This window comes from Chelonoidis abingdonii, chromosome 14 (assembly GCF_003597395.2).
Source record: "Chelonoidis abingdonii isolate Lonesome George chromosome 14, CheloAbing_2.0, whole genome shotgun sequence".
Lineage (NCBI taxonomy): Eukaryota > Metazoa > Chordata > Testudines > Testudinidae > Chelonoidis > Chelonoidis abingdonii.
Genome location: NC_133782.1, coordinates 41202762 through 41220295, shown reverse-complemented (window position 1 = coordinate 41220295; position 17534 = coordinate 41202762). Strand labels below are relative to the sequence as shown.

At 45.0% G+C, this 17534-nt stretch overlaps 1 protein-coding gene across 1 annotated transcript; it reads right to left on the bottom strand.

Annotated features, from left to right (window-relative positions):
• Positions 1-640: 640 nt before the first annotated feature.
• LOC116820463 (olfactory receptor 6M1-like) lies at positions 641-1594 on the bottom strand. The gene has a single exon (XM_032772935.2). The coding sequence runs from the start codon at positions 1589-1591 to the stop codon at positions 641-643; it is 951 nt and encodes a 316-aa protein (XP_032628826.1). The 5' UTR covers positions 1592-1594.
• Between the last annotated feature and the right edge of the window lie 15940 nt (positions 1595-17534).

The window sequence follows — 17534 nt, the reverse complement described above, 5'->3', positions numbered from 1 at the left end:
TGCAGAACATTTTATTTTATATATTCTGATTGGAATTTTTTAAATATATTTCTCTTCTAAAGGCAGGTTCTTTTGCATTATTGATATGAAAGAGAGAGAAAGAAAGAAAGAAAGAAAGAAAGAAAGAAAGAAAGAAAGAAAGAAAGAAAGAAAGAAAGAAAGAAAACTTTTATTTTAGTCATACTGGTATATTTTTTCATATCTCCCTCCTAAAACACCCACTTCTTCTGCACTGGTCACGGGGAAATGATCAACATCTTTATCCTGGTTTTCGTTCCTAGCTGAGATCCTACAAGTCCCACACTAGTGGACCAGTGCAATGCTGCTGCTGTGGGACCCTTATAAATCACTTGTCAGTTTATAACCCAGCCATCAGCACCGCAAACACAAGGAGCAGCTAAACGACACAATGGGCAGCTTTGAAAAGAAAACATCAGCCTTCCTTTATGACCCTTCCAGGTGCTTGTTGGGAAATGCTGAGCATCCTCAAGGACAACAGTGAGACTTGTGGATGCTCAGTCAATTCCAGGAGGTTGTCTGCACCGAATAATCATGCCCATGGGCACCTTGCATTGTGAAGCAGAGGTACTAGGAAATATCAAGCCTCAATACTTCTGCACTCTCTCCTTCTTAGCCCAGCTCAGACTGCGTGTTTGATGAGCCCCAGGCACTTGGCGATTGAGTCTCTCAATGCCTCCTTGACCTTCTGGTTCCTGAGGCTGAATATGAGTGGGTTGAGCATAGGGGTCACTGCAGTGGTCATCAGAGCGGCAACCTTGTTGAGGTTCATGGAGCTGGCTTGCGAGGGCCTGACGTAGATGAAGATGGAGGTGCCGTAGCCGATGGTGACCACGGTGAAATGAGAGGCACAGGTGGAGAAAGCTTTCTGCCTGCCCTTGGCAGATGGGATCCGGATGATGGTGCAGATAATATACATATAGGAGATGACGGTCAGCAGCAGGGACCCTAGCAACACAGGCAGCGAGATGATGAAATCAATGAATTCCACCAGCTGGATGTCAGCACAGGCCAGGTGCAACAAGGGGGCACTGTCACAGAAGAAATGGTTGATGATGTTGGGGCCACAGTAGGGCAGTCCAAGTTTGATCACGGTAGGAACCAAGATAGAGAAGAATCCCCCCATCCATGACCCCACCACCAGCCAGATGCAGACCTTTCCATTCATGATGGTGCTGTAGCTCAGTGGGTAGCATATGGCCACATAACGATCATAGGACATCATGGCCAACAGGACATACTCCGAGATTCCCAGCAAGAAATAGAAGTAGGATTGAGCCAGGCACCCATAAAAGGAGATGGTCTTCCTCTCTGAGAGGAAGTTCTCCAGCATTTTCGGGACCACGGTCATAGTCATGAGGATTTCAATGAGGGACAGGTTGCAGAGGAAGAAATACATGGGTGACTGCAGGCGGTTGTCAGTGCATATTAAAGTGATGATGATGGAGTTCCCAATCATCGCCACCACAAGGATGATGAAGAAAAGCATGAAAAGGACAATCTCCACCTCACGGGGGCTAGGGAAACCTATCAGGATGAATTCAGTCACACGTGTCCCATTTCTTCCTTCCATACCTGCTACGGCCCTTACCTAGACAGAGAACAATAAAATAATGAAACCAACACATTTTTAAGTGTTATTGAAAACTTTACTCAGAACTGCAGAGGGAAACATGAGGTTTAATTAATAGATAACTGTAAATAATAATGGAGGAGATGCAGGAGAGGATGGAGAAAAAAATGATGAGGAAGAAAATGAAGATGAAGATGAAGAGCAAGAACATAAAGAAGGAGAAGAGTCTCTAAAACAAGACTGGATCATTGGGATTGATACATGAATCACTGGGAGAGGTTCCTTGGCCTGTGTTATGCAGGAGGCCGGATTAGGTGATCCATAATGGTACCATTTGGCTTTGAAATCTATGAATCTATCAAAAAGACAACAACAACAATGAAAATACAGAAGCAGAAGTCAATGATGATGCAAAATAACTAAATCACAAAAATGGAATGAGGCATATTTTATTTTATTTTTCTCCCAAGCATATGATGATCTGATCTGAACACGTAGGCTGATATTTTCAAAGCAGGCTAAAATTAATTGGAATTGGCCATCTAAATCTGCTATGTACTTTGACAATCTGTTTATTTGTCCATCATCTTTAATAATATTTCAGGATTTGCTCTTCCCTGCATCACGCTTTGTGGCAACAGCATGCCCTACACCAGTGGTTTTCAAACTGCAGGTCATGACCCAGTACTGCATCACAGCATGTCAGGCACTGGGTCGCGATGGCTCTGGCCAGCACCACCAACCGGGCAATTAAAAGTCCCATTGATGGTGCTGTGCAGCTAAGGCAGGCTAGTCCCTACCTGTTCTGACACCGTGCTGCGTCCCAGAAATGCCAGCAGCAGGTCCAGCTCCTAGGCAGAGGGGCCACAGGCCTTCGCGTGCTTCTCCCGCCCCGAGCACTGGCTCAGCACTCCCAATGGCCAGTTCCTGGCCAATGGGAGCTGGGCAAGTTGATGCCTGTGGGTGAGAGCCACATGGAGCTGCTTGTACACCTCCATCTAGGAGCCAGACCTGCTGCTGACCTCTTCCAAGGTGCAGTGCAGTTCATAGTGCCAGGACAGTCAGGAAGCTGCCTCTGTACCCCAGCTGTGCCACTGACCAGGTGCCAACAAAAGTAAGCCTGCACCCCAACCCTCAGCCCCACCCCTGAGCCCCTTCTACACCCCAAACCCCTTTTCCCCAGCTCTGTTGGGTCATGAGCATCAACCATTTTCTTCAACTGGGTCACCAGAAAAAAAGTTTGAAAACCACTGCCCTATACCATACCTACCCCATACCTACCTACCCCAAAAAATCAATCAGTAAAAATTAGTCACTGAAAAATTCATCCAAAGCAAAAGAACTATAAAGAGACCTGAAACAAACAAAACAAAGAGGAAAATAACCCTACCTAAGCAGGTTTTTATACCCTCAAAATGGAGAAGAGTCAGAACCTTAGACACATTTCTATGGGCAATCTATTTTATGTCAAAGATGCTGAGATAAGTGTTGGGAAGCAGGATAAAGTGAGAAGAGAAGCAAAGAGAAGATCCATTTTTACATCTGTACAAATAGAATATAAAGTAGTTGCCAGAGATTAATATAAGTAACAAAGGAATTTGGATTTGGTACCATTTTACAACCAGGTTGCATTCATCATGCAACAATTCTTAATGCGTGGTGCAAGGTATGAGAAAAACAGATCTATTGATGGCATTTATTGAATGGCATGTTTGTGTATTAGGCATTATTTCACACTACTTAATAAAACAGTGGTCTAAATTGTGATGCTAGTACAGAATCTGACAGGAGTGGCTTTTCTAGTCTCTCAAATGAGAAATGTGAAATATCCATGTTTCTTAGAATTTTAAGATCTACAAGGCTTAGAAAGGATTTTGCTCTATGTTTTGTGAAGCATCATGTAGGTTAGTGGTATGAAATAAAAGAAAATAAATAACACTGGGGCTCATATTTCTCTCTGGTGTGTTCCTCATTCAACAGGGCTGAATCCCCTCTCACTCAGCCTGGTGTGAATGAAGCCTATGGAAGTCAAGGGATCAAGTCAACTTAAGTGAAAATCCAACCCACCCCAGTAACATCACCATCTGAAGAGCTTCCTTATTCTCTGAGTCTTCAACTGCATCTCCAAATGGAGCTGATGATTGTGTTCAAAGTTGCCTTGCTCACAAATAAAATAAAGATGATGTTGTTTTATTCTCCAGGTACAAGATGAAAAAAACTAAAGCCAACAATCCACAAACCTAGGAAGATTCTCTCCAATTAATGCATTATTGCCACTAATGAACATTTTGCCAGTGAAATTCTATCCTCAGTGATTCCTCTGCAGCCCTGGCCCCTTCACATCCAGCCCTCTGTGACCCCTCTGCAGTCCTGCTGCCTGCTATAGTTCTATGAGTTATAAGCTGGCCATGTAAATGAAACTTGCTTGGCAATGCAAGAGCCAGAAGATGATCTGTCTCTCATCAGGGCATTGATTCAAGAGGATGACCAGAATGAAAAGTCGCACAAGCGACAAGTTAGCAAATCTGAGTCTGATAAGCATGGGGTGTGGGGAGTGGTGCAAAGGAGGAAGTTGTTGGAGAAGATGCAGTACAATTCCTAGTTAAATATTACAATGCAACTGCCAGGTAAAACTCCTGGGTTTACAGTTCTCTTTACAAAGTGGAATTTCCTGGACAACATGCCAGACTCAGGGTCCCATTCTCCATCTATTGCACCTTATGTTCTCATTTACAGCAGAGCAAAATGTGTGCAAAATGCTACAAAAGCAGAATGTTAGCGACAGTCTGGGCTTTCTATTCCCGGCTCTGCCACGGGCCTGCTGTGTGGCCTTGGGACAGTTCCTTCCCATCTCTGTGCCTCTCTGTCTCCTCTCAACCTTTCTCTGTCATTCCTATTTAGTCTGCAAGATGTTTAGGTGGGGACTGGCTTTCTCTATATATCTGTGCAGTGCCTAGCACAGTGGGGCTTCACTTTTGTTTAGCATTTCCAGGCAATAAAAATAATGATTGTTGTTGATCTACACCCACTTTGCACAAGAATAAATGGCAACCCAAGTTGCAAGGCAATGGAGAAACAAGTCCTATCCAAAAACGCCTTGATGACACCCCATATGAATAACACCAGAAAACCGTGAAATACACAAAATATGACAGTCAGAAATACTCACTTCATCTCCCACATATCATCCTCAAAGGGCTGCATTTGGATCTGTTGTCCTTTCTCAAAGGAGAGAGGTCCCGTCCAGCCTATATGGACTCCAGAAAGCAGAGTTCTCTTCTTTCAGGACATCTTCAGCTAATGACAGCTGCGCTCTTCCTGCCTATACCCAGACCACTGGCTTCCATACAGATTTTCCAAGCTTGGAAATTTGTGTAAGAGATAACTTCATTGTAGGAGTTATAGAACCACTGAGCACAGACTCGCTAATTTAACTGTTCACTACTGTACTGACAATAACCCCAGTCTTAACCTCAGCACTATGTATTGGCAGGATGTGCCAATTTTGGCTATCAGTCGAGAACCTGCTAATAGCATAATCTGCATCAGTATCCAGCCACCATTTGGCCAACATGACAAGATTATGGGTTCCAGCAGTAACATATTTGAAGCATCAGTGTTGAGCAAGAATAATTTATGTGCTACTTGAAATTATCTCCCCCGGCAGCAAAGAAGCATGTGGGAAATAGCCAGTTCTTTTCTGGCTCACCATATATATTTTTAGCCATCTGATTAGTATGTTCCATAACATTGTCCTCCGGGGCCAATCATAAACTTTTCTCCTGGGGGAAGGAGAAAAAAAAGTTTCCAAAATACTACTACAAAAACTATCTAAGAAATGAGATTTAGCAGTATTGATCAACCACAGCAGATAGATAGATAGATAGATAGATAGATAGATAGATAGATAGATATTGCTTCTAGGATCCAGTACCAGCATGGGCAAGCTCTTTTCCCTAAATTCAGCAGTCATGTCTCCCATCATTATCATTTACCTTGGCTTAAGGAGTCATTTTGACCTGGATGAAACTGGGGTTCAGCCATTGACAACTAAGTCCTGGTCCACATTACAAAGTTAGGTCAACATAATCCACATTGCATCAACCTATTTGTGCATGAGTCTACCCTCTAATTTGTCTCCGGCTGACATGAGCACCTCGTTATGGTGACACAGAGAAATCAGCTCTCCAAATGGTGTTGAGTCTTGGGGTATGTCTATACTACCCGCCAGATCGGTGGGTAGTGTTCGATGTGTCAGGGATCGATTTATCGCGTCTCGTCTGGACATGATAAATCGATCCACTAATCGACACCCATACTCCACCTCAGCAGGAGGAGAAAGCAGCATTGATGGGGGAGCTGCAGCAGTCGACTCGCCGCCATGAGGACGGCCAAGTAAGTCGAACTAAGATACTTCAACTTCAGCTATGCAAATAGCATAGCTGAAGTTAACGTATTTAGTTTGAAACCCCCTCCCCACCAGTGTAGACCAGCCCTTGGTTACCCTACTGAGGTTGATGTAGTGCAAGTGTAGACACTGTGTGACCCTAGCAGTACTCCAGCAGCTATCCCACAATGCCCCGTTCCCTGGTCATAATTGTGAACTCCATTGTCCAGGGGTCACGGAGACTGGAAGCCACACACCAGTGGAAAACACCCAGCATATTTTTAAAATGCCTTTTCTAGGGCAAGCTAACCTAGGAGCTCTCCTGTGTTGTGTATATAGCTCTGTGAAATCAGCAATGAACAATAGGCATGAGTTCTGATGGACTGAGCATTGGGCTGGGATCCACGCATCTGACCTCTCCTGGGCTCTCAAGGACATATTGTTAGTTAAATCACAAATTCAGCCTTCTGTCTATCTACTCATATGGTCCTCAACACCATATGAGCCCCTCCTAATTGTGAATGGATGGTACCCTCACAATACCCCTGTGAAATAAGGAACTATTACTCTAGCCTTACAATGGAGAACTGAATGACACAGAGATTAAGTGTCTTCCCCCAGGATACACAGGCTGTCTAAGGAGCAACAAGGAATTGAACCCTCTTGAACACAGGGTCAGTGCCCTATCCAGTCGATGATGGCAAGCCCTGGAGACTGTGAGCCTAACACTCCTCTCTTGTAACTCCAGTGGAGTTACTCCTGATTTACATTGGAGCTGGAGCTCAGATGCTGAGACTGATGGGTTCCAGATCCAAAGCTGTGGTCTGAATGAGAGTATCTACACTGCTATTTTTAGCCCTGTAACATGAGCCTCGCACACCCACGTCACTAGGCCCAGGCTCTGAGACTCCCTGATGTGAGGGTTCTCTGCAGCGTAGACATACCCTGAGTGTCTAGACTCCAGGAGCTTATTCCCAGGGTTGGCAACGACAACCGGGTTCTGTAACCTGGAACATCACCAGTTTTACAGCCTGCCATCTGTTTGTGGATTAGGGCAAAAATGGTTTAGTCTGTCACAACTGGAGGGAGGGTGAGCAATAGTTTAACTCTGCCTTCCTACTGGGATTTTGCTTTCACTGGTTGTTCAGTATGTGTATGTGATCCTGAAAGGACAGGCACTCCCTCAACTCCCCATGGCTTCAATTGTGAGGCATGGACCCTGTGTGTCATAGAGCCCATACTGCAGATATTTAATGGAGAGTTTACTTTAGTTCAAGTGAGCACTTGCAACACTGGGAGTTGAAGGCCAGACACTCGACTGAAGTAAATCAGCTCAGAAACTGTCCTTTTGTATATTGTGCTATTTATACAGTAGCACATGTATAACTGATACACGGGGGTTGACCTCGGCAACAACATCGCAGTAGGATGGGAACACCCTGAAGATGGACTACCAGAAGATAGTGTGGACTTCAGGACTGTCCACAATGACGGAAGATTAGTATAATAGATCCAAAGGCCTGAAGGAAACATCTAATCTAAACTCCTGCCTAGTGCCGGCTATTGAATGTCACCGATTTATGCCTATATTGAGCCCAATACACACATATTCCAGACAGGCATCCCATCTGGGTCTAACATCAGAAGTTGGAGAATGCACGACTTCCCTTGAGAGTTGGTTCCACCCAGGGTTCATCACCCTCCCTGTTAGACATGTGGTATTTATTTCTAATTTGAAGTGGTCTGGTTTTAACTTCCAGCCATTGGTTCTTGTTATGACTTAAAGAGCTGCTCGTCCCCTTGGCTTGGCCTAGAGACACAGGAATTGGGTAACCAGAGTTGCAAAGGGGGCACCGGGATAAAGAAGCAATATGTGTGATCCTGGATTAGCTCTGTAATCACCACAGGATTAGACTTCTCTCTGGGATAGGGGACGAAGGGTTAGAGAGGGTCGCTCATAGTTCCCAGCCCATTCATTGGCTGATGTTATCCTAACCCTGCTTCTCCTACTGGTTACAAAATCAGGCTGGGTGTACAGGGGTCTCAAAGAGCATGATTTGTTCAGCCTTACCAGGAGAAGGTGGAGGGGAGCTAGGATTGCTCTCTATAAATACATCTGAGAGATAAATACCAGGAAGGGAGAGGAGATATTTAATTACCAATGTGGACACAAGAACAAATGGAGATAAACTGGCCATCAGCAAGTGTAGGCTTGAAATTAAGCAAAGATTTCTAAATAAGGCTACCTTTTAGTCATGGGTCTTTTTAGTAAAAGTCACGGACAAGTCACAGGCAGTAACAAAAATTCACAGTCCATGACCTGTCCATGATGTTTACTACATACCCCTGACTAAAACTTGGGCCAGGAGGCTGGGGGTGCTCAGAAGAGTTGTTCTGAGGGTGCTGCGGGTGCTGGAGGATGGCCTGGGACCCCTGCTGGTGCTGGGACAGAGGCAGGGAGCAGCACACAGCCCAGGACCCCTTCTGGTGCTGGGTGGGGGAATTGGCAGGGTTGGCAGGCTCCCTACCCAGCTCCAACCAGCACATCACTGCAGCTTCTACGGGGAGGATGGCCAGGGGGTCTCCGCACGCTGCTCCCACTGCAAGTACTGGGTCTGCAAGCACAGCTCCCACTGGTCCGTTGGGAACCGCAGCCAATAGGAGCTTTGGGGGCAGTGCCTGTGGGCATGGGCAGCTTGCAGAGCTTCCCTGGCCGCTTCTCCCCTTGGGAGCCATGCTGGGATCTGTGGACCTTCCCCCCCAGGTAAGTGCCCCCCCATCTCCTTGCCCCAGCCCTAAGATGCCTCCCACACCCAAACTGCTGCTGCTGGCCCAGGGGCTGCCCATGTCAGGCAGCCCCTGAGCCAGCACCGGCCACAGAATCTGTGACTTCCGTGACCTCTGTGACAGAGATGCAGCCTCATTTCTAACCATTATAGGTGTGAAGTTCTGGAGCAGCCTCCGAAGCGCGGCAGTGAGTGCAAGAATCCTAACTGGATTTAAGACTGTACTTGCTATGTTTGTGGAGGGATGGGATGATGGGGCTGCTGACAATGTCATGGGGCACATCTGCAACTGCGGTTAGCAAATATCCCCAATGGCTGGTGATGGGACACTAGATGGGGATGCCTTTGAGTTACTACAGAGAATATGTCCCAGGTGTCTGGCTGGTGGGTCTCACCCACATGGTCAGGGTCTAACTGATCCCCATAGTTGGGGTCGAGAAGGAATTTTCCCCCGGATCTGTTTAACTTCTACACAAATCAGTGAAATTATGCACATGTAAAGCCAATAGAAAGTGAGAGGGAGACTTAGGCCCCGTGGATACTACTGTCAGCTCTGGAACCCGCTCCCTTTGTGACCTTGGGCTAGTCAACGCGACGATCTGTGCCTCGGTTTACCCTTCTATACAATACGAGCAGTAATGCTCACCAGTGCAGTGAGATTAAACTCATCATTGCTTGCAAAGTCCTTTGAGGTCCTTGAATGAAAAAGAAATGGAATTCTATGCTGCTATACCTAAAATCCTAGTTTAGTAGCTAAAGGAGGATGAATTTTCTTCTCACTCACCCTGGTGTAGATCAGAGTTAACTGCTTTGGAATCAATGGACCCAATTTCCCTCTTACTAATCATCAAGTAAACCAGGAACATCTCCACTGATCTCCAGAGATTTGTACCAGTCTAAAACTGGTGTAAGAGGAAAAGCAGGCCCAGAGAAGATTTCTGCTAGTGACTGTGCAGTTGGGCTTTGTATATCGATTGTGTTAGGTCTCAGTTAATCTTCCAGTGTGGAAATGTCCAGCTCACAGGAAATAGCTGGTGTCTTCACTGTAAGTCAGAGTGTAGAGGTAAATATTATTATTTTTACAACATAAGAACAGCCATACTGGTTTAGACCAAAGGTCCATCTACCCACTATCCTGTCTTCTGACAGTGGCCAATGCCAGGTGCCCCAGAGGGATTGAACAAAACAGGTAAATATCAAGTGATCCATTCCTTGCTGCCCATTCCCAGCTTCTGGCAAACAGAGGCTACAGACACCATCCCCGCCCATACTGGCTACTAGCAGGGCCGACTCCAGCATTTTTGCCGCCCCAAGCGGCCAAAAAAATCCCCCAAAATGCCACGATTGGTGGCACTTCAGCTGCAGCTCTACCACCGCCGCTTCATTCTTCAGTAGCAATTCGGCAGCTGGTCCTTCTGTCCGACAGGGACTGATGGACCTGTCACTGAATTGCCGCTCAAGAGTCGAATGTGCTGCCCATTTCCATTGGCCGCCCCAAGCATCTCCTTTCTGCACTGGTGCCTGGAGCCGGCCCTGGCTACTAGCCGTTGATGGACCTATCCTAAATGACTTTATCTAGTTCTTTTTTGAACCATGTTATAGTCCTGGCCTTCACAACATCCTCTGGCAATGAGTTCCACAGGTTGACTGTGCGTTGTGTGAAAAAAAAAATCCTTTTGTTTGTTTTAAACCTGCTGCCTATTAATTTCATTTGGTGACCCTTAGTTCTTGTGTTTTTACAAGGAGTAAATAACACTTCCTTATTTATTTTCTCCACACCTGTCACGATTTTATAGTCCTCTATCATATCCCCCCTTAGTTGTCTCTTTTCCAATTTGAAAAGTCCCAGTCATATTAATCTCTCCTCATACGACAGCCATTCCATATCCCGAATCACTTTTGCTGCCCAATTCCTATATAACTTATTTGAGATGTGGTCAGGGCCGGCGCTTCCATTTAGGCGGGCTAGGCAATCACCTAGGGCGCCAGGATTATAGGTGGGTGGCATTTTGCCGGAGGGGGTGGCAGGTGGCTCTGGTAGAGCTGTCGCAGTTGTGCCTGCGGAGAGTCGGCTGCTCCCGCAGCTCCGGTGGACCTCCCGCAGGTACCACTGTGGCAGCTTCACCGGAGCCTCAGACAAGCGGACCCTCCACAGGCACAACTGCGGCAGCTCCACTGGAGCCTCGGGACCAGGGAGTGGGGTTGGTAATTGCCGTGCGCCTAGGGCGCTAAAACCCCTAGCGCCGGTCCTGGATGTGGTAACCACATCTTCACACAGTATTCAAGATGTGGGTGTACCATGGATTTATGTAGAGGTAATATGATATTTTCTGTCTTATTATCTATCCCTTTCCTAATGCTTCCCAACACTCTGTTAGCTTTTTTGGCTGTCACTGCACAATGAGTGGATGTTGTCAGAGAACTATCGACCATGACGCCAAAATCACATTCTTGCGGAGTAACAGCTCATTTAGACCCCATCATTTTATTTGTAGAGTTGGGATTATGTTTTCCAACGTGCATTACTTTGCATTTATCAACACTGACCATTGTTTAACTCTTTTCTCATCCCTATTGTTCTCCCTCCACATCAGGGTATGAGTATTTGTATGTGTGGTCGAAGCTCCGGGCCATATGAATCACCCATGCTAACACTGGGGTAAATGGAGGATTTAGGCTCAGAGTTCAAAGGCCTTTAAGAGATTTAAGATCTTGTTTGAATTGAAATCCAATGGGAGTTGAACATATAGCTCTTTTAAAAGGCCTATCACTCTGAAATCATACGCAAGCCATTCTAAACCACTTCACATGATAACTGAATATAGGCTAATAAACCACCTAGATTTTCATGGTTTGATAGGGTCTAGGCAGCTGGACTTCTGCCGAATGGCTCTCTGGACTCGTTTGATCCATTACAGCAATTCCTATATTCCTGTGATCTTTCAAATAAACAAATCCCCGGTGTGTCTGTGATCCAAAGACAGTGAGGACATGTCAGTTTTCTGCAGAGGCAAACATTTCAACCAGTTTTTTTTTTGATCCAATTAGCTACAAAACAATTAGATTTTTCTCTTTTCCCATCTCACATGCAAAACCCCACACAAATCGGTGTAACTTTGGAGACACAATTCCCTCAACCAATTCCTGCTAATGAATGGTGCAGAAATCTGTTTAATAAACTCCTGAACTGGGTTAGGGGGAAAAAAGTTCTGAACACGACTGGATGGAGAGAGAAGCAGGAGAAGTTAACAGTGTGCTTAGTTATGTCTCTGGAAGATACTTGCTATCCTCTCTCATTACTAGTGTGAATCCTCTTAATTAGTGTCCTGGTAATAAAGTTATGTGTAGAAACACCTGTGTTAATAATCCCTCCAAAACATCTGTTGGTCTATAAGGTGCCACGGGACTCTTTGCTGCTTTTACAGATCCAGACTAACACAGATACCCCTCTGATACTCTTCTACAAATGTGAGTTCAAAAAGCCTGCAACTTACAGGGACCAGATCCTGATGTCCTTACTCAATTCTTACTCAGTGTTTGCTCACATGAAATTCCCATTGAAGTCAATTGGTCAAATCTTTCCATTTTACTGAAGTTATACTCTGTACTTGCTCAGTAAATGTTCTCACTTAAGACCATGAGCCAAAACCTTAGGGCCTTGCTTCTTCCGTACTCATGTAAACCCGCTTCAAAGTCAATGTGCCAAATACTGAAGTCCTATCTAGTTCTTACTCAGGCAAAACTATCCCTGGACTCAATGGGAGAAGGCTGGTGTTTTCAATGGGGCCTAAGGGAGTTAGGCACCTAAATGATGTTGACTCTTAAAGAGAGTTCTGCATCTAACTCCTGCAGTCTCTGGTCAAACTCCCAGCCTAAATCCTGAGTCTTTACCCAGTTTTTACTCAGGAAAACTTACAGTAAGTACAAATAAGAGTTTTGTCTGAGCAAACCCTCCTGCCATAGTAATAGGTAACCGTTATGCTCTTCTTGATACAGGAGAGAAGGAATCACCTCCTACAGTAAGGGAGGAGAAGCCTCGTACCCCTAAGCCTGGGAGGTCTGCTGCCACCACTGTGAATAGGAAATGTAGGGTAGTGGTGGTCGGAGACCCTCTGCTGAGGGAGACAGAGGCGCCCATCTGCCGCCCTGACATTTCAACTCGGGAGGTATGCTGTCTGCTTGAGGCCCATATCCGAAATGTTACAGAGGCATTGTTGAAGATTGTCCAGCCCTCTGACTACTAGCCTATGCTACTCATCCATGTGGGCACAAATGATACTGCGAGGTGTCACACTGAGCGGATCAAGAGTGACTTGAGGGCTTTGGGAGTACTGGTGAAGGAGTTTGGCGTGCAGGTGGTATTCTCTTCGATTCTTCCTGTCAAAGGTAGGGGCCCGGGCAGAGACAGATGCATCATGGAGGTGAAAGCCTGGCTGCGAAAACGTTGTCGCCAGAAGGGCTTTGGCTTCCTCGACCACGGGATGCTATTTGAGGAAGGACTGCTAGGCAGAGATGGCATTCACCTTTCAAGGAGGGGAAAGACCCTATTTGCACACAGACTGTCTAACCTAGTGAGGAGGGCTTAAACTAGGTTGACAGGACAGGTCAGCCAAAGCCACAGGTAGTGGGAACATGGATGAACTGGGAGATGGGTCGGAAACCAGATGGAGCGGGTAATATGGCAAGAAGAAAGCAGTCAGGGCAAAACTGAGGCAAGATCCAACCAGTATTTTAGATGCCTATTATACATATGCGAGAAGTAGGGTAAAAGCAGGAAGAACTGGAAGTGCTAATAAATAAATACAATATGACATGTGGCATCACGAACTTGTGGATAATACACTATATTGGAAGTGTGTGATGGGTAAAGCAACTCAGGAGATAGACAGCGGGAATAAAGGGAGGAGGTGCTGCCTTATGTATATTAAAAATTCCACTTGACTGAGGTGGAGATGGACATAGGAGATCGGGAGTGTGAGAGCCTCATGGGTTAAGGATAAAAGGGGTAAAAAACAAGGATGAAGTTGTACGTAAGGAGTCTGCTACAGCCACCTAACCAGGTTGGATAGAGTGATGAGGCTTTCTTAAACACTACAAATATACAAACCTCAAATTGAGTGTGGGCTGCAGAAAATCTATGATGGACATGTAAACCTAACAGTCATAGGGGAAAAGACATGCAATACAGTCCTGCTTGTTGACTGCATGCAGACAACTTTTATTTCAGAAGGTTGAAACAGCTATCGGAGGGGGAAGCTTTCGAGACTTGATTTTAAACAAATAAAGAAGGAACTCATTAGAAGAATTTGGAAAGTAGAAGCAGCTTGGGGAAAGTGGATCTAGTGAAATCAAGAGTTTGCAATTCTAAGGAAGGGTAGAAGGGATACAGCAAAATAGAGACCAAGGATTTCAGAAGAAGATGATTGTAAGCTCAGAGAGCTGTATAAGTTACAGGTCCACGGGAACTCAAGACTGAGGGGACAAACAAAAAAGAGAGTTGGGAAGCGTTCAATAGGACACCTGAACGGGCCCTAAAGCAAGCTATTCCTCTGGCGTAGGAAATGATAATAAGTTGTGGCAAACAACCCCCTTGGTAACCAGAGCTTGCAATGAATCTAAATAATAAAACAGAAGTCATACAAAAAATGGAAACTAGGACAGATTACAAATAGGATGAATATAGGAAACAACACAAGAAGGTCAGGGACAAGATGTAAAAAGGCAAAGGCACAAAATGAGTCTCAAGACTAGCTATGGAAAAAGGGAAACACAAGAGACTTTTTATCAAGTACATTTGAAGCAAGAGGAGTACCAAGGACAGGGTAGGCCCACTGCTTCAGTTGAGAAGAGAAAACAGTACAGGAAATGGAAATGGAGAGATCTTACTGACTCTTTGTTTCGGTCCTCACCGAGAAGTCTGAAAGGAATGCTACATAACTAAATGTTTAAATGCGAAGGGGGTAGTTAGAAGATAAAATAACAAAAAGACAAGTTAAAAATCATTAGAAAGTAATGCTGCAAGTCACCAGGCCGATGAAATGCATCCAGGAATACCAAGGGAAGCTAAGAGAGGGACGAGCTTCAGCATAGTTTTGGAAAATCATGGGAGAAGCGGGAGAGATCCAGAAGATGAAAGGCAAATATAGTTCCATCTTAAAAAGGGAAATAAAAAACCCAGGAAACTAACAGACAGTAGTTTAACTCTGCGGGAAGATATGAAGCACAGTAATAATGGAAATCATCTGCAAACACTTGGAAGGTGGGGTGAAGAGAAGACCACAGGATTTGTAAAGAACAAATCATCAAAGCCAAATCTGATAGGTTCTGATAGAAATGAGCTTGTGGATAAGGACACGGGGGATGTGGAACCTAGACCTTAGAAGGTATTATACAGCCACATGATAGTCCTTATCGATAAACTAGGCAAATGCATTTAGATGGGGCTACAAAGTGGGTGCATACTTGTCGGATACATACTCAAAGATTGTTATACGGTTCCCAATCTGCTGGAAAGGGTTCCCAGGGGCGTTTTGGGAAACAGCTCTGCAATATTTCCATCAACGACTTAGATGTGGCATAGAAAGTATGCTATAAGTTGTCAGATGATACAACAACTGGGAAGATGCAAAGTGCGTTTGGACGACAGGGTCATAATTCAAAATGACACTGGACAAATGAGAAGGTCTGAGTACACCGATGAAGTAACAAAGAACAAGCAAAGTGCTCCAGTAGGAAGGAAAATCAATTCACACATACACTATGGAAAGACGTTAGCGAAGAAATACGGCAGAAAGGGATCTAACGGTTATAGTGGACCACAAGCTAAATATGAGTCAACAGTGTGATGCTGTTGCAAAAAAAGCAAACGTGATTCTGGGATGCATTAACAGGTGTGTTGTGAGCAAGACACGAGAAGTCATTCTTCCGCTCTACTATGTGCTGGTTAAGCCTCAATTGGAGTATTGTGTCCAGTTCTGGGCACCGCATTTCAAGAAAGATGTGGAGAAACTGGAGAGGGTCCAGAGAAGAGCAACAAGAATGATTAAAGTTCTTGAGAACATGACCTACAAATGAAGGCTGAAAGAACTGGGTTTGCTTAATTTGGAAAAGAGAAGACTGAGAGGGGACATGATAGCAGTTTTCAGGTATCTAAAAGGGTGTCATCAGGAGGAGGGAGAAAAGTTGTTCTTCTTAGCCTCTAAGGATAGAACAAGAAGCAATGGGCTAAAACTGCAGCAAGGGAGGTTTAGGTTGGACATGAGGAAAAATTTCCTAACTGTCAGGGTGGTTAAACACTGGAATAAATTGCCTAGGGAGATTGTGGAATCTCCATCACTGGAGATATTTAAGAGTAGGTTAGATGAATGTCTATCAGGGATGGTTTAGACACTATTTGGTCCTGCCATGAGGGCAGAGGACTGAACTCGATGACCTCTAAAGGTCCCTTCCAGTCCTAGAAACTATGAATCTATGAATCTATGATGACATAATGCCACGCTGATTAAGCCTTAGCTGGAGTGTTGTTTCCGGTTCTGGATGGGCTTCTGGTTTGAGCCACTATTACTGTGATTACTGTAGCATCCAGAAATTTCAACCCAGTTCAGGGTCCCCTTTTGTTGGGTGCTGCCCAGAAACCAAAAAATGGAAAGATCTTGCCCAAGGAGTTTATAATCTAAGTATGCAAGGCTGAGAGGTAAGACAGAAGGGAAATGAGTTGCCTGAGTTCATCTTGTAAGAAAGCTGGGAGGAGGACACAGATGTCCTGAGGCCCAGTGAAGTACCCTGTGTACTAGGCCATGCTGCAGCCTTTCCGTACCAGTTTGCAGAATGGGAGATGGGGAGTCACAATACCTCTAGGGGGTGCCATTCTAGGCCTGAAGGACCTTCATGGAGTTGAGGATGGTCAGCAGTTCATAAACATGCACCCGAAAGTCCCACTGGACCCAGTCCTGCAATATGTAGGAAGTTTGATGAAATAAAGGCTGCAGGTCAAGGCCCACAGGGGTCTTTACATGCACAGGGAATAAGCTGAGTCTTGCCATTTCCACGCGTCCCTGTGTCTGGAAAACTGAGCCCGTGTACCCTAGGGTTAAGAAATAGCTATAGACCATTCTCAGTTCTTTGTCCACTGGACAAAATGTCATGCCTAAAACAGTTTGGGCAGCTTTCTTGGCTGTATTCCTTTATGGAGAAATCAAGAAAAAAGGAGAGAGAGAGAGAGAGAGAGAGTTCCAGAAAACCACAGAGGGTGAAATCCTGGCCGTGCTGAGATCAATGAAAGTCCAATAATTGACTCTAATATGGCCAGCATTTCACAACAGAGCGCAACACGCCAGCACACACACACTTTCTCCTACACACTGCAGCCTAGATTTTCTGCCATCTAGAGCCACCCTAGCATTAAGACACAAACTTTGAGTCCAGGTATGAAACTATTGGACAATAGCCCTTAACAGTGTGTCTGAGGAATTACCTAAGATAGATAGATAGATAGATGTACTAATAGACTGAAAAAAGTCAGAAAAGGAGGAAGAGAGTAGAACTGGTCTCAAATCTTTTGGCTCATGGGAAATTTTCACATTTTGAAATGTGTTTTCAGTCCGAGCTAGAACAAAACCAAACATTTTCAAAATTTCCCATGAAATGAAAATTCTGAAAAATTTCAGTTTGGGGAAATTGCCATTTAGGAAAGTGTCAGAATTTTGTTTCAGAGGGGCTCTGCTGGCACAGGTAGCATCATTTGGGGAGGACGTGTTCCTACTCCAGTAGA

Excerpts from the sequence above, each read along its gene's own strand:
- LOC116820463 (XM_032772935.2), bottom strand. The coding sequence starts at position 1,591 with ATGGAAGGAAGAAATGGGACACGTGTGACTGAATTCATCCTGATAGGT.